Source organism: Aulostomus chinensis, chromosome 17 (assembly GCF_037954235.1).
Source record: "Aulostomus chinensis isolate RoL2024-O1b breed Wild chromosome 17, RoL_Achi_v1.0, whole genome shotgun sequence".
Lineage (NCBI taxonomy): Eukaryota > Metazoa > Chordata > Actinopteri > Syngnathiformes > Aulostomidae > Aulostomus > Aulostomus chinensis.
The window spans coordinates 5,904,522-5,929,908 of record NC_141336.1 but is presented as its reverse complement, the minus strand read 5'-3'; the positions used below and the strand labels follow the sequence as shown (position 1 = coordinate 5,929,908).

General features: G+C 40.3%; 1 protein-coding gene across 1 annotated transcript in view; it reads right to left on the bottom strand.

Annotated features, from left to right (window-relative positions):
* ppp2r5eb (protein phosphatase 2, regulatory subunit B', epsilon isoform b) overlaps window positions 1-25,387 on the bottom strand; it is a 52,474-nt gene that overhangs the window by 7,565 nt on the left and 19,522 nt on the right. The window contains exons 3-8 of the mRNA XM_086182260.1: window positions 5,892-6,088; window positions 4,440-4,541; window positions 3,765-3,857; window positions 3,502-3,632; window positions 2,436-2,495; window positions 378-486 (exon numbers count right to left, since the gene is read on the bottom strand). Of these exons, the coding sequence (XP_086038386.1) occupies window positions 378-486; window positions 2,436-2,495; window positions 3,502-3,632; window positions 3,765-3,857; window positions 4,440-4,541; window positions 5,892-6,088 (692 nt within the window). The remainder of the gene's footprint in view (window positions 1-377; window positions 487-2,435; window positions 2,496-3,501; window positions 3,633-3,764; window positions 3,858-4,439; window positions 4,542-5,891; window positions 6,089-25,387) is intronic.

The following is a 25,387-nucleotide window of genomic DNA, read 5'->3' as shown; positions in this document are numbered from 1 at the left end:
TTGACTGATTGATTGAAGTATTCATTTAGAATATGAAAGTAAAATTTAGCATAAAGCAACAGTCATTTTTGTAAGGCAAACTCAATCGTCCAACACTTAATGACTTTGCTTCCATATTCAAAAAGAAATGAGAAATGAGGACATCATTTTATGTAGTCTCATCCCTCCTACAATAGTCGTTGATTTCTTCCTTAATCATCTTACCTAATAATGTATAGCAAAAATGTTAAACAGTATGCTTTTGTATTTTTGGGATTTTTAAGAAATGCCAGAAAGTTAAATTCAAGAGAATTTAAGGCATTTCTGTGGAGAAACATAGTTTCAGCCCCTCACTGACCCAAGCAGAAGCCCCTCTAGGATCCAGACAGATGTATTACCTGTGCATGGAAGAGCGACAGACTCCTGACAGTGTGGAGGGGGATCAACACTTTGACCAGAAACTGTTTATGCTCCGCTTTCAGTGGCAGAGCAAAACCATTGATTATACTGCAAGAGAGAAACATAAATTAAACATGAACACATGAAAGAGATTAATTGTGACACCCTGAAAGCAAGTGGAAGATCAATGAGTGCTGGACAAAGACAAGATTGTTTATAGGGAAGCTGGAGGATGAATGAGGAGATGTTAGTGATGCGCTGCTCCAACCTTCAGGCTAACACAGCCTCAACAGCCCTTTAAGCCTGCGCACGACTATAAACTGTTTTGAGAAGAGTGCATTCATAGAAGGATGAACGGTTAAATCACCACAAGCTGTTAAAGCTCTAAATGCTTTCCAGAGTTCCTATTTCTCATAAAAGTTTGGCTTACAATAGATTTGTGGAATTCAAAGTTTTTGTACTGACATTTGAGTTCCTCTCACTTCTCGACATGATTGTGTCATTTCCATTTGACTGCAGGAATCTACATTGAAAAATGAGGCCATTGTGTGCAAATGCAAGTCGAAAGACCCAGTAAATATTGGGTTCACAGGAATTACAATATTGAATTGTTATTGCCTACTACCTTTACATACATTTTTGCAAACAAGGTCACCTACATCTTTTTGTGGTGACTTTATTTTGGTTTTATTAATCGAGGATGTTTTCATATTTTTGACAATCTATATCTAATGTCTTACTAAGAATATTCATAAGAATTGGGGCTTTACCGGATACCACTTTTGAGCTTCGAAGCTTAGGTGTTAATTACCAGTGAATTATCAAAGCTTAACCCCGATCAATGTTTAATAGAATGCATATTACACTACATACGAGACATTAGCCATCAAAATTTTTAGCAAGTGTGACAGTTCAGCAATGACTTAAAGCTCTCAGATGATTAGCCAAACTCCTACTGGATGTGTGAAATGCCGGATTTGTTTGACAGATTTGACACTTGACTTTTTTGGGGTTGTCTGTGCAAATATGGAAAATATTCCAGATGCTAGACTTTTTCTACATCTTGCATGTGTAGTAAAAACGTGGCTGTGGAGAGGTCACGGTACATTGCTGGTAACTTAGAATGAGAGCTGTGACTCACAAAGCTATGAAGTCTGAGCTTTGTCTAGGAATTGATTGATTACTCGTGCTTTTGCAACATAAATGATGTTGCACCACTACTTCCGCCTTATTTGGGATGATTGATGTTTCCTAATTAAAAAAAAAAAAAATCCCAACACCACTGAAAGCTGATTTGGGTGTTGATTGCCATTGCAACATAAAGGATTCGGGAAAGCCCAATTAAGAGTCAAAAGTTGAACATACTTTGAAAGGGTGTAAGTGTATTATAACGCTTTTATATTATCATAAAATACTCTTAAAATGACAGTAATAAATCAGTTATGCAGTCTTATCTTTGACAAATTTGTTGGGCTCGTGGGGTTTTGGTTTTGTTTGAAATCAACGATTGGGAAAACCCTCATGGGATCTTACAAAACTATTATGGGATCTTGCAAAAGTTTATTTTTTTCAGACTTTTTTCTTTTTTTATGTCCCCTGGGGCTCCGTATTATGAAAAATACGAGCTTTGGTCTGGAGTCAGTCTGATATAACCACGCTTGTCTGTTTGTATGTTCAAGGACCCTCTTGAAGTCCTGACATCAAACACCTATTCAGTATGTTTGGCTTCAAGAATTAGTCTGGTCTTTTTTTTTTTAAGGGATTGAACTTAAGAAAATGACGAAATAATTTCCTATCTAAATGTCAAACTCTGATCAAAGCTTCAGCCTGAGTTTTACAGCTTTAATCGGCTATATTCCTGTTTTCTTGTGTTACTTCACCATTTGTGTCCGCTATTTCTTATTAAACTTTCTGACAAAGATCTCTGTTGCTCGGGGGCAGCTGGACTAAATTACAGATCAAAACCGCCTCACCTGAGCACTACACAAAAGCCAGCAGATGTCTAATACAGGAAACTGTAAAGAAGCAGAAAAAAGGGATCAGAGGGATCCACATACCTGCCCAAGATCTCCAGCAACTCGGCCACCCCGTTGAAGTGCTCCGTCTCATAAACAAAACTGTCGAGCAGACAAGGAGGGAGACAGAAGACAAGAAAGGGGGAAAAGATAATGGAATGAGCAAAGAGAGCAAAAACAGATGATGTGCAAGTGAACAAGTGAAATCTGAAGTTCATAAAAAGTATTGACGGCAGTAAACTTTTTGCTCCAAAATTCCATGGAAAATCTGTCTGGTTTAAATGAGAAGTTCCTCAATTTCACGGCTCACAAGGCTGATCTCACATGTGAATATCGTGGGATCACGACTGACTGAATGAGGTAGAAAGTTACTATTATTGCAGGATCCGACCGCCCAATATTTTGGTCGTTCGTGATGGTTATGTCAGATTCAGCGTGCAAGATTACTCAACCATAATGCCATAAAATCCAATGTGTCTTGGGTGAGGGACTGGTGACACTACAAGAGACACTGACATATGCCATCTTGTGAGACCGTTGTGAGTTTTGTTGTTCCATCAGACAGTACTAACACCCTGTTTCTCCTCACAATGACATTTACAGCTGAGAGACGTCATCCCATTTGTTAGCATCAAGAAACAGGTCATCTGAAAAAAGGCCAAGAAGATGAGCAAGCTAGAATTTCTTGGGGCATCCTAGAGTCCTCATCGCTGTTGTAAGATTATGTCACACTACATAAGTTAAAGATGGCTGATCATCAGTCCCAGCATTCATAGTCGGCACAACCATTAAAATGTGTCGGTCACGACAAAATTCGGTCCAAATATGGTGGAATTGGGGAAGACTGTTACCGACGTTAGGGCCTGATGAGACTGAAGTAGTAAGTAAGTAAACTTTTCCTGATTGAACACCAAGTCATTCTGCCTAAGCATCACCTGATTTTCAAAACTGGTTATTAGAGGAAGAAAAAGGAATGATCAAGTACATGATGTGTGATCAGGGGTGCAAGGATTTCATAGTTAACAACATTAATCCATAAAGATCAACCGAACTGTCCACAGGATTTTTGAGATCTCTTCAAACATCTCAAGAGCAGGCGTCAACTCACCGTAGAAAAATATTATTGATCTGTTTTCGTATAAAAGCCCTCAGCCCCAGGAATTTGCCGTAGATTCTATGCAAGACTGTCTTCAGGTAGTCTCTCTCCCGAGGATCCTCGCTGTCAAACAACTCCAAGAGCTGGAAGCAAGAAACACAAATGATGCAGCAAAAAAAGAAAGGACAAAACTGCAAACCCCCCAAAATAACACAGAAACCACAAAAAGAAGGCTGAATAAAAAAACATGAAGAAAGTGGTGAAGAGTGACTCACCTGTAGGACAAACTTCTGGTCTATGTACTTTTTGGCAATGCTGGGCTGGAATTCCTGACTCTCCAAGAACCGGATGAAGAACTCGTATACCAACTAAGAAGAAAAGGATGAGAGAGTTGTTGATGTTGACGGGGAAAAAACCCACAGCAATAAAGTTAAAAACTGCTCAAATCTGAGAGAAGTACAAGAGGACTGACTGGCATGTCTTCAGTTTTAAATGCATCAACACAAACCAAGAACAATCCTCCAGCTGTACAAGTTTATGAAACACAAGGACTGCTTCCTCTTTGATCTAACCCCGTAAACACTGCACTGGGAGGGGTCAAAGGTCACACAAGGCTCAAGGAAAATCAGGAACAACTGGGTAAAGAGAAATATCTGGGCCAGCCTGGAGGTAGGTGATAATTGGGTTTTATTTGGGGAACAAAGAGTCGTTCAGGACCCTGGAATGTTGGGCAAAAGAGACAAAACAAAAAGAAAAGATTTACCAGGAAGCTTCTCCTTGAGATTTGCATCTCATTTCTAAAGGAGTCCTGGGCAGCAGGCACAGAGAAGGAGGAGGGGAGGTGAGAGACGAGAGAGCCTGGATCTAAACCTGGACCAGAACCACAACCTGCCCCACCCTGGAAGCTAACAAACACTCTCTCACACACAAACACTGATTAGGTAGTTTACCTGTAAGTGTGGCCAAGAGGCCTCAAGTGTGGGCTCGTCCTCCTCAGGGTCAAACTCATTACTGTCGCTGGGCGGAAGGGTCCGGAATATGTTGTGAGACACCTGGAGGACAAACACATGAGACGTGGGTTTAAGCTTGAATAAACTATTCAGATGTGATTAAGATGTCTCCTGAGCGCTCCAATCACAAGTGATGCTCAGGTATGAACACACTCAGTAGACATGGAGGTGTGAACACTTCAGAGGTGGTCTCAAATATGTTACCACATTCTTCAAGCTGTCGAGCACTTTTTTCTTCTTCCCTACAGTATGTCAATTAGCAAATACAATGTAAGATGGATTCCAATCTTAAAAAAACTGAGAAAATGGTCGAGTCAGACTTTGTTGCTTTGCTCTATATTGACGATAAATACAAAAGAACTTATCTGCTTACAAGCTGCTTTGACGTCTCTTTTTATTCACCACCATAAAGTGACTTGGTAAGTCAGTCTCGTTCACCCAGCAGACTCACTCTCTTTGCATTCAACTTAAACAAATAATAAACAATAACGAAGCATTTCTTCCTTAACAGAACTAAAATGTCATGATCTAAATGACTAGATCTGTGGGTCGACGTAATCCACATCAACACATGACCTTCATATGGATACTACATTTGATTTTTGCACCGTTTGATCAACAGTGTTTGATATAAAAATACCTGTTGCAGGTAAACAGACCAGTTAAAAAACACATCTGGACTTTGCAAACCTTTGCCCAAAGCATCCTTCAGAGTGTTTGCAATGTTAAAGCTTTAGCTTGGTGTTTTAATGCATTTGAAGGACGCAAAACCCCCCAAAAATTCAACACACAACCGAAGGTTAAATTTCCATGTGAAATGCAATGTTTTGGGTTGCGCAAGGAAGGAAAGGTGTATTCAGATATGTGTATCCTGTGGCATCTACTGGGCACGCACACACGGATGGCTTGAAAACTCCACCCTCACTGAGAAGAGTACAGAACACTGTATAGACACTATGACCCATAAATCACAGCAAATAACTGAAGCAACTATTTATCTATTCATTTCAGCTCAGTGGTAGTGAGTCTTCTGTCATTTGCTGAAGATGTTTCTGTTCTGTTGAAAGTCAAAAACAAATAGAACACGAACCAAAATCCAAAATCCAAACCAAACCTTGCTCAACCATCAGACCTCTGGTCTGTTTGGGGAAACAATGGTATCAGCTAGTTCGTGAGGATTGTCGGCTGTGTTTGACAGTAAAGCTAAGACAGAAACTGTAAGGCACCCCTAATATTTTCAGTGGTACTCAGCTAGAGAAAGCAGTAAAACCGTTCTGGTTGACCATTTTACACAGACATCACTTTGGTGCAGTTGGCTTAGTCGCTTTAAGTGTCCATGGTTTCATTTTCTCATGTATGCCCCATGTATTTGTTCACTTCCTCCCTTCTTACCATTTTGACGACCTCTGGGTAGGCCTGCTCTGTCAGGTAACCCCGGCTGACAGTCACATAGTCCACCAGCTCATTGAGTGTGGAGCGCTTGTACTCCTTCATCTTGAGGTCTGACAGCGTGTCCATGAAGTCAAAGACAGTACAGCACTGCTGCAGCTTCTTCAGGAACAGCTCCGGCTGCTCCGGCGCTGGCACGTCTACGCACAAACACACACAGGAGGAGAGAGATGAGATGTTAGTTAAGCCACTCAGATGTTTCTGACTGAGGTCACAAAAGAATGGTAAGATGCACAAACAGTGAAACAGACATATAGTCCATATACACAGTGAGACACTCACTCATGGTAAAAGAGACACACACATTTAGACACTCACATAGAGTGAAACAGACACTCACACACGATGTGAAATGGAGAACGAGAGTGTGACCATAAATAACTCACTTTGGACTGCAATGAAACATGAGTACACGTGAATTAGATCAACAACATAATTTTTTTTTTCTTCTGTCCTTTCGTGAGCGGCAGTGATCCTGTTCAAGTGATGAGTTATTTATTTTTAGGTTACATCTTATTTTCAGTTGTAGACTTTCCTAATTTGTAAGCAGTGGAATGTTCAGTGTAAGATGATGAACTGGATACTACATGAAATGCCATCATTGCTGAAGAAAGACAAATAAACAAGATATAATGCATGAAAAGTATATTTCTAAAAAGGTTAAAAAAAGTGGGTATCAACAATAAAGCTTGCCAGAGAAAACAAGGGCAGACCTCAGGTGAAAGCATCAACTTCCTGATCTGTAATGTCTTTTGACTTATTCATCCCGCAAAGCTGCTCAGTGCAGCAAGGAGGAGTGTGACAGCCTCATTATCTGGTGCTGAGAGCTTCAGCTGGGAGCAGCGGAGGCTGAGCTGTCACAAACCTTATGGATGTGCAGGCAGAACAAAGCGGCAGGTGTCTTTTATTATGATCCCACAGTGACAGACATGGCGGAGGGTCACACAGAGTTCAGACCTTCGGGGAGACCATTTACGCTTGTCCCCGATCGCCAAAACTCTGTTGGGATGTTGCCGTTTCCCAGCAGGACTGGAGCCATTACGTAAGAGATAAGCTGCTCCGAAGGCACTGCACCAGTAGCTGTGTGTGTGTGTGTGTGTGTGTGTGTGTGTGTGTGTGTGTGTGTGTGTGTGTGTGTGAAAAATTAACTTCAAGTGCTCGCTTGTCATTTTGAATTTGGTTGCACTTAACGCTGGATCACAACCTGCATATAAACAAGTGAGAAACTTCTTTGATGAAGGTGAAATGACTCTTTTATCTTAGTGTAACATGAAGCAATTCAGAGCTGCAGCCATTAATTGATCTATTGACTTATTTTGATTGACAGGAGATAGAACAGCTCAGTTAAGCTGTACATAGGCACAGCTATGATTTGAGCTGAATGCAGACATCAACATGCTAACAATAAATATATAGTATGTTGACCATGGTCCCCATTTCACTTCATCATCTAAGGATGCTACATACGAATGAGCACTATGCACTATCTTCAAAGTTGGAATTGTAATTTATCCTGAGGGGCCTGAATATGTGTAGCAAAGGGGCACCCCCTCTAAGATAATAGTTTACATATGTTGCCTCAATAATGTTTTGGCTAGAAAAATAAAGGCTAAAAACTGCTGTGTCACCCACTTCCTATGACTCATGTCATAATCACAATTTGATCAATTTTTTATCGAATGTTTGGAAATTTATAAGAGCTGCCCAGATTAATTATTAATCCACATTCAACTAAACAGAGAGATAATTAGAAGTAGTCAAAGCAACAGCGGTCTAATCCGCTGCTAGGGTTTCCTTCTGCTAAATATTCAATTTAGTAGAGGGCTAACCAAAACTCGCCATATCTGCCATGGCGCTCCTGCTTCCACAACTTGCTCATGACGCCATTAACAATCACTATCTTGTGGGAAATTAAAGCAATGTAAGAGACATTCATTTATAAGAAAAAAATTAATGCAGTTCAGCTTTGAATTTACGATGAATTATTTACAGAGCTACAGACAAACAACTCTGTGCTATAAAATTTATCAAGGTTAATTCTGGTATGTGTCTATTCAACAAACCCTCAGCCCAAAATTGAAATGTTGCACAAAAAATTTTGCTGAATGCCATGATTGAAAAGGAAAGCCAATGTGGGTCATCGTCTTTCTAAATCAAAAGGCTTTTCAGCAATGAAGCTTACATTCCTGAAATCCTCTCTTCTTGAAGCATTAACCATTAAAGAGAACACGGACTTCCCTGTCCTGGGCGACAGACCTCAACAGATCTCATCAAGCGCATTTAAAGAGATTACAGTCAACATATTTGGATCCAAACAAACTTCTTACTCCTGCTGGCGTCCTGCTTCCTCTAACAGAGACTGTGTCCAACCAGGCCAGCCCCAAATAAACCCAAACTCTGATTGACTGGCTGGGGTCCTGGACTCTGAAGGCTTTAATCTCCAAGCCACAAACTTAGCGGGATGGAAGAACTAACTCCATGTTGCCACAACTCTTTCAGACAACATGCATAGTACCATTTTTAATTAGACTTCCAAGGACCTGTAACTACAACAGGGTTTTGGCTATGTACAAATGACCATAGCGGCCCACCATGGCAACATTTTTTCAGTTATGTTTTGTTTGTTTTTTTTCTCAAATGTTAGAAAATTGTTACGTACTGCATGAAAAAAAAAAAATATTTGCGCACCATATACTTTGTAAACATACAGAATGACCATCATCAGAGTTTGAAAAATTAGTATTCAAATGTCATGGAATTTTAACATCATACTGCAAAGAGCTTTATTTTCTAATAAAAAAAAATGAGCACAGGAAGTGGCACCACTTTTTCCAATATCGCTAAATGGTGGTGCAAGGTAGCAAGAGCAGCAAAGACAGCGTTGCTAACATGTAGAATCTGTGGCTAGATCTGGCAACTTTATCTGGAATTTGTGGACACCAATACATTTCAATAACAAAGTGACATAAAAGGATGTTATTCAGCTCCCAAGTTCATGTCCTTGCATAGCAGCACAGCAGTACAACCTGCTGCTGGAGCAGAGGCGATCTGCACCATGCCGAATTCATGATGCTGGATTGAAAATTTTGATATTTCAGTTATACAACTCAGAGCAGCTTTTCATTCAATTCTCCTTTGTATTTCAATGGCCACCTCTAGCCAAGTTTCCATGACAGAGCCAGTCAGGCCTTACTGCGTACTCTTTTCTACTTTAACTAGGGATGTCCCGATCACACTTTTTTGCCCCCGAGTCCGAGTCCTTTAATTTTGAGTATCTGCCGATACCGAGTCCCGATCCGATACTTTGGCAATGCAATAAAAAATGAAAGAACACATCTAAGTCGTGCCTTAAGGTTTTTTTTATTATTGTTATTGTTATTGCCACAGTCACACAATGAAGAAAACTACAAAGTAGGTTGTTTCCTTGAGGTAGTAGTACACTAGAAAAACTTTGTACATACATTGTAACTTTACTTTAACTTCTGAAAAATGTGCATGGGGCCTGCTCAGCACAGCTTGGAACTTTAACTAAAAATCAAACAATGGGATGTACCATTTTAATCACAAATTGAATAAGTAGCCTACCAAATTGCTGCGGATGCTTGTTCTTCAGGTGGCGAATCATGTTTGTTGTATTGAAGGCAGATTTTTCTTTCCCACCGCGCGAGATCCCCGTTTCACAAATGTTGCATTCGGCCGTGGGACTGCCTTCGGTTTCAAGTTTAAAATACTTCCAAACGGCAGACATTTTAGACTTTATCAAAACCGCTTTCTATCGCACGCTGTCTTCAACTCACGGCGCAGTTCACTGCCACTGACGCGCGAAGGCACGCCCACTCATAGAAATACACAGTGCTAGAAGCTTCATTGTCTACTCTGTGACATGAGTATGTGGCATCGGGCTGACGTAACTAGCTCTAGTATGTGTATTTCTATCTGCTCACTCTCTGCACGTGTGTATTGTTTACAACATGGATGAGAGATTATGTCAAACATTATTAATACGCCTATATCAGTGATCCGGATCTTTTTCACCTGATCCCGATCCTTTGAAAATTACGTGATCGGGCCCGATTTCCGATCATAGTATCGGATGGGGGACATCCCTAACTTTAACTCTTTGGAAGGAGCATCTGAACAAGCACTTTTGGACGATAGAAATTTTAGACTCCCTGTCAGACAACCACTTCACACAGCAAGTGTGTAAAATAAAATAAAAAAAAACACCTTCCTGTCTATCATTCTGTACACAGCTACTTCCATATCTGTTGCATACATATGTAACTTTAAAGAGAATGACTTCCTGTAGGACAAAGAGAATGAGAGTGTGGGCCATTATCTCATTTTGCAGTTTATCACAGCTACTACTAGACCTCTTGGACTTGCTTCGTCACCAACACTGTGACAAGCCACACCCCTTTCACACAATCTAATGTATTATAACATGGCCATTAATTTGTGTGTTCATTTATCAATGGCTAAATGTTTCATGAGTCAAATGATTTTAAAATGGGCAGTGAAATGCTGCAAGGCATTCGCTTTACAAGGAGCTAAAAAGGTTAGGTTGTCATAACAGGAAGGAGTTCATACAGCTTTTCAAACGGAAAATTCAAGCACTTTCAATGTCGAACTTTGAGACACTTAAAAAATTTTTATCATCGCAGCTAACTCTTAAGAGAAATGCAGCTGTGAAAAATAGCTTCTTTGTATTTACAGCAATCGCAATTTACTAAATTTTAATGTTTCTGTGTCAGAGTAAGCTGTAGGGTAGCTGTCCATCCAATTGTTAATCATGATAACTCTGAAATGACTTGAGGAAAGGTTCTTCAAACTTTTTCCTCTAATGTCTCCTGGAACTCAAGGAAGATGGGAATATATTCTGTAAAAGGGCAAAGTCGCTGTCACCTCACATAAATCACTCATATCTCTGGAACAACTTCAAGGTATTTGTAGGAGACACACCTAGCAAAAGAGATAGAGCTGCGACACACGTTGGCACTGCCATCTTGCCTACATTGTCCAAATTTGTCTCAAATGTCTGCTGAGACTCAAATATATATGTAGAAGTGTGTATGTGTGTGTGTGATAAATAAACAAATAAATATACATATATACATACATACATACATAAGAATGTATGTAATACATATATACATATATATACACACACACCTTGAGGATTTAGAGGTCAGAGTTCACCTGAGGGCCTGAGCAAAGGTTTAATTCTTCGTAGTTGCACTTGCTACTGAATAATAACCTGAGTACATGTCCTAGCTTAAATTGCAGTTCTGTTAAGATGTACATCCTGCACATGTATACATAATGTGTGTGTGTGTCTGTGTGTCCTCATATATGTCTTCCTCTCTGTAGTTCATAATAGTAATTACTGGCTGCAGGATTTGGGGGTCGACTTGTGTTGCAGTGCCTGAGGCCTCGAGATCCCGCAGCTCAGCCACTATATGAGCATGTGAACAGCCTTAAAGGAAGCTATTAATAGACAGATAATCACGCAGGACACAGTAATCCCTCTTCAGACACACAGGGAGCATGGCTTACTCGCTCGGAACTGGGCAAGAAAGTACAACAGTGGATGTGGGAGACAAGAAGAGAGAGGAAAGAGATCCTAGAACAGTGTGCATGAAATAGGTCTATGCGTGTATCCTTCATACACATCAGAAAGTAAAAACCCTACCACCACACATGCACATCTCAAACAGACCCAACATCATCACAATAGTAGCCCTTGGTGGAAGGCTGTTAGTCACCCACAAACACATCAAACCTCTGCACAGGGTCCTGGACAATTGTTTACCACTAAATAGGGCCAGGCCACATAGCTGAAACAAGATAACATTTAATCTTGATGAATTAAATATATCAAGAGAAAGCTTATTCAAGCTGTTGACGAGCCAGTTCTTGAGGTTTGCCAGTGCTGTCTGGTTGTTTTTACCTCGACATCCCATTCTGTTTCTGAACTGAGAGCTCCAAATTATAAACGCATAGCCTCTCCTGTTGGCTTCAATAGTGGACCTGGTGATCAGGAAGAGACATTGATTCACAGATACAGCAGATCCTCCAAAGACAGTAACCATCCTTATGCATCACAAGCACATACAGCAGTAATAATGTTAGTTAGGACTTGCTCTTAAAAAACATTTCTCAACCCAAATTCGTCCATCTGTGAATTGTATGGAAGATAACAAGGTCCTACGTTACTGTAACATGCACCATCCATCCATCCATCCATTTTCTTCAGCTTATTCCTGTTAAGGGTCGTGTGGGGGGGGGGGGGGGGGGGGGCTGGAGTCTATCCCAGCGACTTTCGGGCAAGAAGCAGGGTTCGACCTGGACAGGTAGCCAGTCCATCACAGGGCCAACACATATAGACACACAACCTGCTCCTCACAACCACTAACCACTAACCACTGCACCACCGTGCCACCTGTAACATGCACGTTAAGTGAAACGGTAATGGACTGTAATTATAGTGGCTTCCTAACTTCACGGCACTCAGAGTGCTTTACTTAAAAATGTTATGTCATTCAATTGTTCAAACACTAATACAAACTGTTGGGCACTGCCACACAAGGCATCTACCAACTCATAAGGAGCAATAATTGATCCATATCTTACTCAAAGAAAATTCAACATAATCCCAAAGGAAGCTGGAATCTGGTGAAAATGAGAACAGAGACAGCAAAACACAGTGCAGACTCAGATCTTAATGACTGAATGAGTGCTCATAAATGATGTGTCTTTTCATGTTATTTTTCATTACTCTCAATGGCTACACCTGGCGCAGGGGTTCCTGTGTGTTCTCTGTGCTCAAACCCCAAACACAGTGTAAAAGAAGGAGGGGAATAAATACATCAAGCAAGCAGAGTTGTGGTAATTGTCATGGCAACCAGATTCTTCAAGTGCACAAACGCTGTATGTCCGAATGACGGACAGAAAAGAGTGTTCAAATGCTTCTTAAGTTAAAAGGCCAACCCATGAGGTTAAGAAATGAAGTCTCACAGCTGGTTTCATTATCAATCTGTGAACATTGCCAAACCTGGACATTATCGGTCCATTTCAAATTCCTAATAGATGGGGTCGATCCCCTTAGAAGTCACTCAAACATCCAGACAAACTAATTTGTCCTGAGAGCTGCACTGGCACTCATTCATGCTTCAAACTGCCAGTATCGTTGAGGGCATTTACTTTAACCATCCATCTTTATCCCCAAATCCATTTAGCTCCACAAATGTGATCTTTCATTTTAATCCACCAGGCCATGTGGGCTGAAAATCAGGGTTGAAATGAATGGCTGTTTCTGATCCACTCGGCCAGCCTCTGAGTGTAAGCCACCATCATTCTCAGGATTATTGTGGCTACAGCACATCATCACAACAGCCAGAGAGACATGGGGCCCTATTTAAACAATCTATGGCGCCAGAGGTTGACGGATAGCGCTATGTGTGATGGCACAATGTGTGCATTTGTGGCGTGTTCAGCCCCATTTTGGTATTTAGACAGATCAAAAAACAGAGGTAGCTATTGGACACCTAATTGTTCGTAGGTGTGTATTGGGCGTGACATCACTCAAACCAATCCGTGGCTCATGTCATTCTCTTTATAGCTCACGTTGAGCCAGGACTTGGCGTTTTGCCATTTTGGTGGTGCATGCAGCTCAGGAGAAATAAGTGCTTCTCATCTGAAGAGACGGACCACCTCCTGCAGCAGGTGAAGGCACGTCAAGGACTTCTATAAGGAAGCAGCAGTCAACAAAATAAGCCATTGGAGGTGAAGCAGGCCTGGGAGGAAGTAGCAACCAGTGTTTCAACATTACCAGGCATCAATAGAACGGCATTGCAATGCCTTGCATCTGCTTATCTGATTAATGTGCCCTTTAAATAGAAATTAACACATAACCCCATCGACCAATGACCAGCCTTGTCTCTGGCACAAACGCTGTCTGGTGTTCTCAAATAGCAATGTGCCATGCCGTTCCAGACCTTGACTCATGAGCATACTTAAGCACCTGTAGGTACAGGTGGAGCGAATGTTCATTTGTTAGTTAAAGGGGGAGAGAGCACACTTGGCATGAAAATGTCATATGCGCTAGATTGAAACTAGCAAACTTGGTCTTGAACGAGCGCCATGCTTTTAATAGAGCCCATGGGGTTTGAGTTTTCTGCTTTTAAAGTGATGGACCTTTGTAAAAGACTCTTAACTCTACTTTAGTTAATGTTAATGATCCTAAATGTATGTTTTGGGTGTTAAAAATCAGTCCAAGAAACTAATGGGTGCCTCTGTCTCTATATTTAACAGCTGTGGAATCCAAAAGAATACCTTCAGCCAGTTTATCACATGACAAAACAAAAAGAAAACATAATTGGGCAGTCGCTCTATGTAACTTTACTATAAGGTGTCACTTCTTTGAGTTCTAAGAGACAGAATTAATTTCTATACTCTGCTCCAACCAGGACCGATTATCATTTTTTCTGTTAGAACTGAATAATACGACCAAAATCTCAGACAAAAATTTTGTTTGACTTCAATAAAAATTGTCAAAGGTTTTCATATTAGTGGATGCACTTCCTTTCACACTTCGGATCTATTGCATGTGTAATGAACTCACAATTACCTAAAGATGTTTTTTTCTATGCTAATTTGGGGTTAAATGTTACTGGTATCAAAGATACACAAATTTAAGTGCAATTTGAGAAAATGTAAGAGCTGGTAATGTTGGTCATTTTATTGGCCGTACAAATCAAAATTTTGGAGCGTTGAATTGAACAGTCCTGCGCAGAGGGATTAAGATATGCCCAGAAAACTCAAATCTGAATTCCAAAGCATGATGTGGTATCAAAGAGGAGATCATTATCATTTCGAAAACCAAGATACATAAAACAAGTAGCTGCCTCTTTTCTGCTGCATATAAGCTGATGGAAAAAGGTTTAAAAATCTCATGCCGCTTTTAAAGCTGTTTCACCATTACACAGCATTAAAAACAGAAATCCTGACAGTTGGTATCCTGAACGTTATAGCTTTTTAAAACATAATATGTTATATGCTATGTAAATTGTAAAAGTGACATAATGTGGCAACTTTGGCTCGACATTTATGCTCCATGTGAACTAATGGGAAATGTGGCATTTTCACAATTACACACCATTTGTAACATCCTTTTGCAGAATCTTCAAAGTTGATATGCAGCATTTCACAAAGTAAACAAAGCAAGGTTCAGCTTGTCATACACCTTCACACGGCATAACACGGTGTTGTTAAACTACTGTTTCAGCAAACAACATGTTACCTCAACAACAGTCAGAAAAGGCAAGATGTTGCATCAACCTCTGATGATTCTAGTTTAATATTAAGTGATCATCTTGTCTTCTGGGAATTGAGTGGCATTCAATTAGTGACAGTTGCTCCACAGAACACATATCAACACAACTATTCTGAGATGTTTTATGAGTGTGGGCCCGGCCCATGGAAACACTGCTTTGGCTTGAGCAGCCTCCGCCTGCTTTCCCTCTTCCTCACCGCCTGCCTGCACTGTTCAGTTTCTCAGCTTTGGGAAAAACTCTCATCTGGGCTGTGCTGGCAGAGGAAGAGAGACGACACTGCAGCTTAATTAATACTGGAAAAAAAAAAGCTTGAGGACCTGCAGCATGAGAGAGAGAGACACAGACAGACAGACAGAGGAAGACACCACACCAACCCATTATTGAGCTAACTGCACAACTGCATCAACCTACTGAATTTACCATCACAATACTGCGACTTGTAAAGGCATGTCTTTTCAAGGAGGAATCATTTATTAATGAGTGATTTTAATCTGGTTCATTAATCTAAACATGTTTCAAATCTCTTACATTAATATGAATTCACAGAACAAACCAAAGTAGAGGCAGAAAACGTTTTCATCAACATCTTCCACATTAGGGACCACAGAGTACAACAGTCACATAACCTTTATATACAGTAAAGTGCAAACAGTCAACAGAACTAAAGTCAGAGATAATATCTAAATAACAAATGTGGCTGCAATTCACACTTTGCTAAATACTTTCTCAATCTGGAAGAGATGCTCATATATTATCCACAGCTGTACTGGTGACGTTAATATCACACAAGAAGAGCAATCCTCTCAAAGGTCTACAACCTGAGGGTCCGTGGCAAAGACTTTGTCAAAGAGCTGTACTGAGCTGATAAGATCAGAAACGTGAAGCCAATGCATAAATGCCTTCAAGCTGAATTATTTCTATAGGCTCGCAGGACGGGGTTACAGTGGCTGCAAGAAAAGTTCTGATTACATCGATGAAAATGAGTATTTTTCACCTCATTTATTATCTTAATAAAGTTTTTTCCCTATCGAGTTTATGGTCACACTTACGAATTTCAAGTCATTCACCAGACAGCATTATGTTTTGGGTTTTGTTTTTTTCCCAAATTACCGTTCCAATCAGAGTAAAATAATGGGATGTGGCTTCAAGTTGCTACCCTGATGACCTGTGTATGTCTCCTCCCTTTGCCCCTCTACAGCTCCGTTCTATTCTAAAATGGTCACCTCTGGCTGCAAAAAGTCAAGATGGCGATAGCAAAATGCTAAATATTCTTATTCACACTCTGGTTTCTAAAATACTGTAAATTCATGACAGAGCTCATGTTCTTTCAGTCCCATATGGAAAGAGGCTATATGCTGCATATATGCAACTATATGCAACCTATATGGTGCATGTATGCGCATATATGCCACATAAAGGTCCCAAATAGGCTACATATATGTCGCATATAGGTTGCCTATATGTTCAATTCCATTGCATATATGTTCATATACAGGCCACATATGTATCCTCTATATCTTGTTTGTATCCACATATATGTCATATATACTTATAATACAGGGCATACAGGTCCCCTATATAGCTTATCAACATATAGGCCCTAAATGTTCATAATACAGGGCATATAGGTCTCCTAATTGCTGTCATACCATTGAATAGGCATAATCCTTATACCTTCATCCCAAAGACATGGGCTAGTAGGGCCCTACTCGACCTACTCGTAGGTGTAGGAGGCTGTGGTTCATTTGGTTGACCCAATGTTACTAATGCCCAGTAGGCACAGTCGGCTTGCAATGGAGGTTTTTTTTTTTTCAACAACTCATTGAAAAAGTGTTGTTTACAATATTACAATATTATCACGTTTATAATTAAAACCTGAACCATAGAACTAAATATATGGAAGATTGTCCAAAAACAAAAACAAGAAAAATACTAGGATATTTAATTTTTTATCTTTTTTATGTTGTGCAACATGGCCAGTTCACAGAGGAAAAATTATTCAAGTAGCAAGTAAGTTAGGTATCGCAGTTGGGCACTGCTATAAACAGCAAGCTCACCGAGTTATGCCGCCTGCACAAGAAGCCATGAATTATATTTTTTTCCCGTTTGTTTTGAGAGGACGTTTTATTATTTTTGTTCTGCTAGTATGTGAATAAAGTTATGTTAGAGTTAAAGACATACTGGGTTTTGATTTATGGATTTTATCATTCATTGTACATAAAAGGCATATTGTTTTTAAATTGCCAATTTCACATAGGAAAGAATCGATATGTATGACATATAGGTCCACATATAGGTTTGACATATACATGAACTGGGCAACATGGTGGTGCAGTGGTTAGCGCTGTCGCCTCACAGCAAGAAGGTTGCGGGTTCGAGTCCCAGCTCGGGCATGGGATCTTTCTGTGTGGAGCCTGGATGAGGGGGACGAGGCCATTAGGATGGATGGATATTAACACAGCTATAATCATCAGTGAACTGTAAAAAAAAAAAAAAAATTGGCCCATTTCCATTATATGTAACTGACATATATGTACATATAATATAGGAAATCGGCCAAAACTTCATATATGGACATATATGTTAAACATATAGGTTTTTTCCGTGTGGGGTGAACCAGACAGACTTTCTGAACAGTCACTCAAGAATAAAACCAAACAAATGAATATGAAACAAGGAGTGAAATTAAAAATAACTTCTGACTACCTAATTATCTCAAATGTGCAATTAACTAGTTAACTTGATAAATGTCATATTTCCAAAGACGAATGTGAGGTTTGATAAAAGGCTGGGATCCCACTTCTAGTACAAACAGTTGCTGCTCTTGTACGCAAATACTTACACCTCTTAGACACCAGGAAGTCTGCTTGTAAATGTGAGAAAACATCAAAACTTGAACATTTTATCAGTAGTTATCAGATGTCCATGATTACTCAACAGTAGAAGAGTGCTTGGTTTTGCAAGTGAAGCAGGTTTTGTCACTGAAATAAAACTTTCTCAGGGAAAATGAAGTTAATTGGATGTCTCCAGCAGGGTGGCGAGCAAAGGTTACGCCCACATTCCTCCATCCTGCATGTCAGCCCCACGTGTTTGCTCATTGTTGCTAATCTGCAGCCTCCTTCCTCTTCCTCGACTGTTTATACTTTTTATGAGGGCTACGGGTGTGTGTACATACATCCTACCTTCGTACATAATATCCTATGACTGACCTTAGGGCCAGTCCAGTCATCTGCTGACTCCATCTGCTGGAATCTCTGCTGCCGTAACTCAAGCCTGTTCGCCTGTCACACACTCACTGCTTTTAGAGACAAGGGGATTTCCCCTTTACACTGAGTGTGTGCGGACTGTTCTTAAAGAGTGCGTTGCCTTGTCATCTTACACCTTCCTATGCTTCTCTTCCTAGACTTCTCTTTCCACGGAAGTCACAGCAGCGCTTGGCATACAGACATGAACTCTTCTCTGTTTAACAATTTTCAACTGACCACAGAAAGTGTATTACCCGAAAGATCAACAGCCACCAAAAAAAAAAAATCCTTTTTGTGAATATGTAAATACTTTTTCTAGTACACCCCTCATCCACAGCCACAACCCCATGTCTACAACAAATCGTACGTAACCTGTGTGTTGTGGAGTGTAATTACTAAGCAGACCCTAACGTTGCTCCTGAACCGAGAAGCATAAGGGTTAAACGTTACATCAAGGATTAGAGTGGATAAACGCCGACTGTCGTAACATCTGCTCTGTGTGGTCCTCAAACCAGCTAGACAGACGTAACCCTGCAACATAACAACATGTTTAGCTGTATATGGTACTGAACCAGCCAGTCCACAACATGACAATGTGTTGGCATACACATGCATCCACACTTAACACAAGTAGGAGCACAGCTTCCAGTAATATTCAGCTCAAACTCATTTATGCAAATAATTAAAACCATACAAGGGTACTTGAAGAGTGCAGATCTCGTCGATCGTCAACGAAATAAAAAGGCAGGTTTTCACAACGCAATTGGTTCTGCTCCTGAATTTCATAACCATCTTATTTGTCCAAGACAAAGACAAAAACAAGGATAGAGCATGATATGTCGAGAGCACCTTGGGGGCAAAAACATTCCCTGGGACTTTAAGATGAAGTTTAACGATTTTAATGATCAAAGGTCACGGTCATGGTCACTTAGACAGATGCACTTTGCAGTGGCAATCGCAATGAAGTATTTCATGTTCTGATTTTTTTCTTTTTACAGGGATGATCTATTCAAGCCCTTTTCAGACAGTCTGACATCTGGTTTCTAAAACTATGACTCAAAATTTGTAAAACTTTTATTTTTCTAGTGAAAATAAAGATGTTCTAAGAGACTCACTGTTAAACACTTGATCAACATCAAGCCTGTCCTCAATTTCCAACAACCACAGCGGAACATCCAACATCTGGTGAGGAGCAGGACAGAGGGCCTGCTGACCAAAGACCTTTTTTTGGTTTCATCGTCATCCGAAAGTTGCAGGAAAGTTATTTTGGGGGGTGAGAAAAAACACACAAGTTTTAGACTAAATGGCGGGCTTCATCCATGAGTAGAAGACTTACTGACATAACACAGATGTACTAAGATACTGGAACAAAACAGAGTTGCATTTTGATGCTCTCAAAAAAGTAAAACTCACTTTTCCCACTCAATATGAAAAGAATATGAATCTCACAGAAGCGGTCACTGGCAGATTCCGTCTTGACGCAAGAACCCAACTTAAGACAGTAAAATTATACATTTCAAAATAATTAGGCAGGTTTTAAGCTCTATAACCATGCTCTGGAGTGATGTCCAACAGTAAACATGCAGATTAAACAAGATAAATGGAACAGAGGCAGAAAACTGGACCATACCTGAAAACGTGCAACCATGGCAACTGAGTGAAACACAACAGTGCACCAAATCCAATAATGATCAGTGTGGACTTCAGAGAGCGTCAATTTTGTTTGGTAATATGGTTAAAAACCTTTAGACTGACTAACTACATTTAAACTTACTTTTAGCAAAATGCCTTATTTACTTGTATTTGACATAATTCCATTTTATTACGAAAACATTTTAGGTCTTCTTTTAATGCATTTTAAATAATATTTATGCTTTTTATGGTTTGAGGAACGACTTTAAACAGCGTAAAACAAAATTGTTGCAGTTAATCAACAACAATTTAACACCAACGTTCTTATCTGCATTTCCTCCATTTGGTTATGTGCATAATATTTGCAGTGCACTTACATACCAAAGTCTTTGTGCACTTGAATTTTTATCTGGAGCTACAAGCATGTCCTGATTACTAGAGGACACAAAGTTGTAAATTTTATAAGCAAATGAAATAAATAAATAAACAATTTCAGTGCCTCATGCCAAAATCTTTATTAACTGCCTTGTCCCACAACACATGCCTATCTTTAAAAACAAGTGATTGATCTGTATCTCCGAAGGTGATTCCTTCGTATTGTGTGTTAACTTTGACTGATTAAAAGAGAAAAACAGCATATCAAGCCACAATAAGTGTACTGATATTGTGTACAAGGACATGTACCTCAGTTTTCCCCACCAGCCACTGTATTGTAGTTCTCAGTGCATGCATGCATGTGTGTATGTCAATATCTCCATGTTCTCATGTCTCATACGTGTTCCAACAAGGCACCAGGGTGCTGTCAATCAGTAGGGCCTGAGCCCCAAAGGGGGCGAAGACCCGATTGTATCTGTTCACTTTCTTTCTTTCTTTCTTTCTTTCTTTATTATTCCACCACTTTACACCTTAATTTGACCCCTAAACATGCTCAAAAACTCGCCAAATTTAGCATGCACATCAGGTCCAGTGAAAAACTTGATAAAATGTAAAAATTAACCACCAGAGTGCCAAAATGTGCTGCACAGCGCCACCCAGCTATATAAAAAGGGGCGCCATAGCCCATAGGAATGTCATAGAGACATCAAACCAAAACTCAAATATTGGTCTCATCGTGACCTACAAATCATATGCTGACACCCAAGACCTAAATTCAACAGGAAGTCCACAATACGCACATGAATGTACAACTTTGCGCCAATATCGGACCCCAAACAAATACTATCTCCTCCTAATTAATCCTCCTCGTTAATGGTATCGCCTTAAAAACATTAATTAATGACTGATGACACAGTGGTGAATAAAAGTTGATAAAAACTTGGTAATAACTCAAAATGTTTGGATTCTATAAGCCCCGAAATTTGCTGTGCCACATTATACCCTACAATGTAAACCAATGGGAAGGCAATCTCTGGAGATATATTTTGTGTCAAACTGAGGCTTCTGATGCCTAAACTATCAGTCTGACCACATTCCAACCTGTATCACTGGATTTGGGACAAATTTTCCAACAAAAATGTGAATTCTAATGTAAGATTTGGCCAAAGTCATGGGACTTATGAGGATATTTCACTAGAAGAGTACTCTTAAATCCTCATCAAACTGGGGTAAAGTCACAGCTGTCAGTCCAGGTCTGAAAACATCTACGTGCCCGTGACAGAAGCCCTTCGACTGCGCTGCACCCAGACGCACGCGAGGGTGCAAAGGCCCGTTCAATGCTGCTTGCAGCTTTAATTAACATTCAGGCACATTTTGCTCCTCACTAATGTGGTCAGCAACACCGCTGAGGGCAGAGGTTAGCAGGCCCTTGTCACCTTCATTCCAGTAGTCAGACAAAAAAGCTGTCACAGGTGTTGAATTCTAACTCAAATATCCATTCAGCAAGCTCCTCTTGAGCAGTGATGGAATTACAAAAGTATGACTTATAAGAGGATTACTGTTCTCCAACATGTTTTCTTTGCCAGAGTGTGTACTATATACCAGGACATGACACTTCTTCACCTGTAAGTGTTTTTGATCCCAATAATCTTAAATCAAAGACTGCATTAAACAAAAACAGTGACGCAGCCTCCACTGACCTCCCTGCAATCGGCACCGTTCCTCTGTCGCTATTCACACTCAGAGGTTCAGGGTGTCACATAAATACATAAGCAGCAGATGCTAATGATGCTCATAAGGTTGTTGGACAACCCATCCACAGAGAAACACTTGATTTTTAAAGCAGTTTTTAGAGTGATATTTCACCCAAAGTGTGTTTTGCTCACACTGTTTTCCTACATCATTTCTTTATGACTTCTAAAGGCAAGAGCCAGCCAAATATAAGTAGCTCTAAACTAATGATCACCCTTATGACAGACTACCGACAACAGCAAAATGGTCAAAAAACACTCTTTACAAAATGTGTCTCCTGAATGCATTGATTCAATTGAATGTGCCAGTTGTCGGAGCTCTTATTTATGCAATATACACTGAAGTGTGGACGCAAAAGTATCAACAGATCCTTATAAATTCAGTAATTTGGTCGGTAATACAATAAATGGAAAACTGATAAATCATCAATCATTAAGATGATGTACATTTTGTAGTTGCTTTCAAAAACTAAAAAAGACCAGCTTAGGCTTTGGCATAGCAGTGTCCAGTGTTGGAGATTCATCATTTGGCACTGGCTGGAGGGACCGTCACATAACTGGAAGGTCATAGGTTTAAACCCTGTGACAGCTGATGCGTCTCATCAAAGCTTCCTTGAGTAAGACACTGTCCTGAGACGTCTGAAAGGTAAAAGCTGCTGTGGGGCAGCAGTAGCCGAGGAGCTAACCTGAAAAGGCTCACACAAAGACAGCGTTCATAGGACCAGGTGAGCAGACTTGCAGAGCAGGAATTCTGCCAGGCATGAGCAACAATGAGCCAAACTCAACACAAGACAGGGGGTACCTGTCCTTCACCTCAGCTGTCAACTCATCACCTTCTGCTGCAGTGTTTTCCGAAAACTCAAGCCAAGTCACACACTGGCTGATTCAAGAGGGTGTATTTATAGTGGAGAGGGAAGGTGCAACTCTTTCAGCTCACGCTAATCCCAACTGAATTGGTGCTGGGTTCCATTGAGATCTAATCTATTCGGGCAAGGAAATAAAATATTAAATGTGTTAATAATAAAATAATTTCGACTTTGAATGTTTTTGAAAAGTTAGAGCCATTTGTGGCCTTCAGAATGTAACAATATTTACATGTTTTTACACATTCATATATTTATATATGTACATATACACGTATATACATATATATGTGGACATTTTAGAACAATTTATTGTACCTTGTATAATATATTAAACATGTTATTTTTGTTGCAATATGTGCAATTTGATTTTGATTTATTTTCATTTGCCCTCCTTTGATTAGGTAACTTAGCACTTAGTAGTATTCCAACACTTCTTTATGTCCTTATTTCTGCCCTCTAAGTTGACTGACTCAATAAACGCAGCATTGGCTAACAAGCAGGCTGGTGCCCATCTCTATTAGACAAGTTTGTGGTTTATTATATCTAAAATGTACTTTGTGTCAATGTGACTGCTTCAGTGAGTTACAAATTTTTTCAGACTGCTTATTTATTATTATGCTGTAATGACATACACAGCGCTTAATGCTAGTTAGTTACTAGTTACTGATACTACTACTACTAATAATAATAATAATAATAACAGCTCACATCCCGTACTTGCCAACCAAGTTGGGTTGCACCCTTGGATACCCCAAAACAAAACCAGATTGAATAAACCCAACCTGCTCCTTTAACGACTCCTAATCATGTTCATTAGCATGCTAGCTGGGAGCTCTGCAGGCCCTGCAGCACTTCCAGGGCTCTAGAAGTGAAAACAAAACCACAGTTCCTCTCAATGTATTACCAAATTGGATATGAGATATGAGCCAAATAATCAGATATAAGCTGCATTCTTCATAAAGCATCAACACTCTACTACAAACTGTACATTCCTGTGCATAGACTCATCACAATAAAATGAACTTTCACCAATGAATTTTCCATTCTCCTCACAGCCAGTAAACACACTCTTCTTCTGTTACCCTCCCAGGCCATTTTAAGTCCACCTTTCCATCTGTCACACACACACACACACACACACACACACACACACACACACACACACACACACACGAACGACAGCCTGGGCCGGGTGGCAGCACCAACAGCCCTTGACAGCAGAAGCTAACTTTAACACTCCACGCTCCTGTGCTGGCTGGGAGCACGCCGCCCCCTCCTCCCCATATTCAAACACAAAGCCAGTCACTCACTCAATCAGGTTTCAGCTCCGGCTATGGCGCCGACAGGAGAAAAGACGGTCATGAATGTGACGCTGTGAGACGATTTGAGCCGAACATGTGGACAATGGGAGTTTAGCAGACCCTCCTCCTGTGGCTTGTTTGTAGCAAGTGTGGCTGGAAAAATGTAAAGAGACACCTCATGGATCAGGTTTCTCTTGAGGGGAGGGAAGATGAGGCTGGCATGTCGGTGGGCTTCATTGGCCAAACGGAGACCAGAGGGAGCCGCAGAAGAGAGGCCAGGGGCGGGCTGAGCAGCATTGTACATCTCAGCCGGTCTTTCTTTCTATTTTTTGATCCTCTTGGGTTTTTTTAAAGCTTGCTGCCCTGGGAGGTCAGAGACAGATCAGTCCTCCTACAACAGCAGGACATCAGAAGAACCCAACTCTGGATGGAAATGTAAACAAAATGCTGAGCCACAGAACGATTTGGCCCACGTTAGCCTGGGTTTCTGCTGAGATTATATATGTGCTCCAACAGACAGATTTGCCATGGTTACTGTATGTGATAAGACAGTTCCAGCAGAAGACTCGTGCCTCCAGAACAGGATAACAAGAAACCTCTCCTAACAAGACGGCTGGTTGACTTCATACATGCCAGACTTATCAGGTACAGGCAAGTGTAACATTTTACAATGAGGTTTAAGCATCTTTTTAATTTTTTAGTTATTTTTTTTCACATCTGACTCAAATAACTTCAATTTTTTAAAACTTAAACTTAAATTTAAGTAAAGAAATGGCGGCAGGTTCGTAAAAATGGCGAGAGGAAAGAGTATTTTTAGTCAAGCATTGGTCTTGCGTTTCCAAGCTTTGCCTTCAGGTGAATGTTTTGTAACACAATCCAAATAAAGATTTGGAAAATGACATTTGCCTGGTGATTGCTGGTAATTTCCCCATTG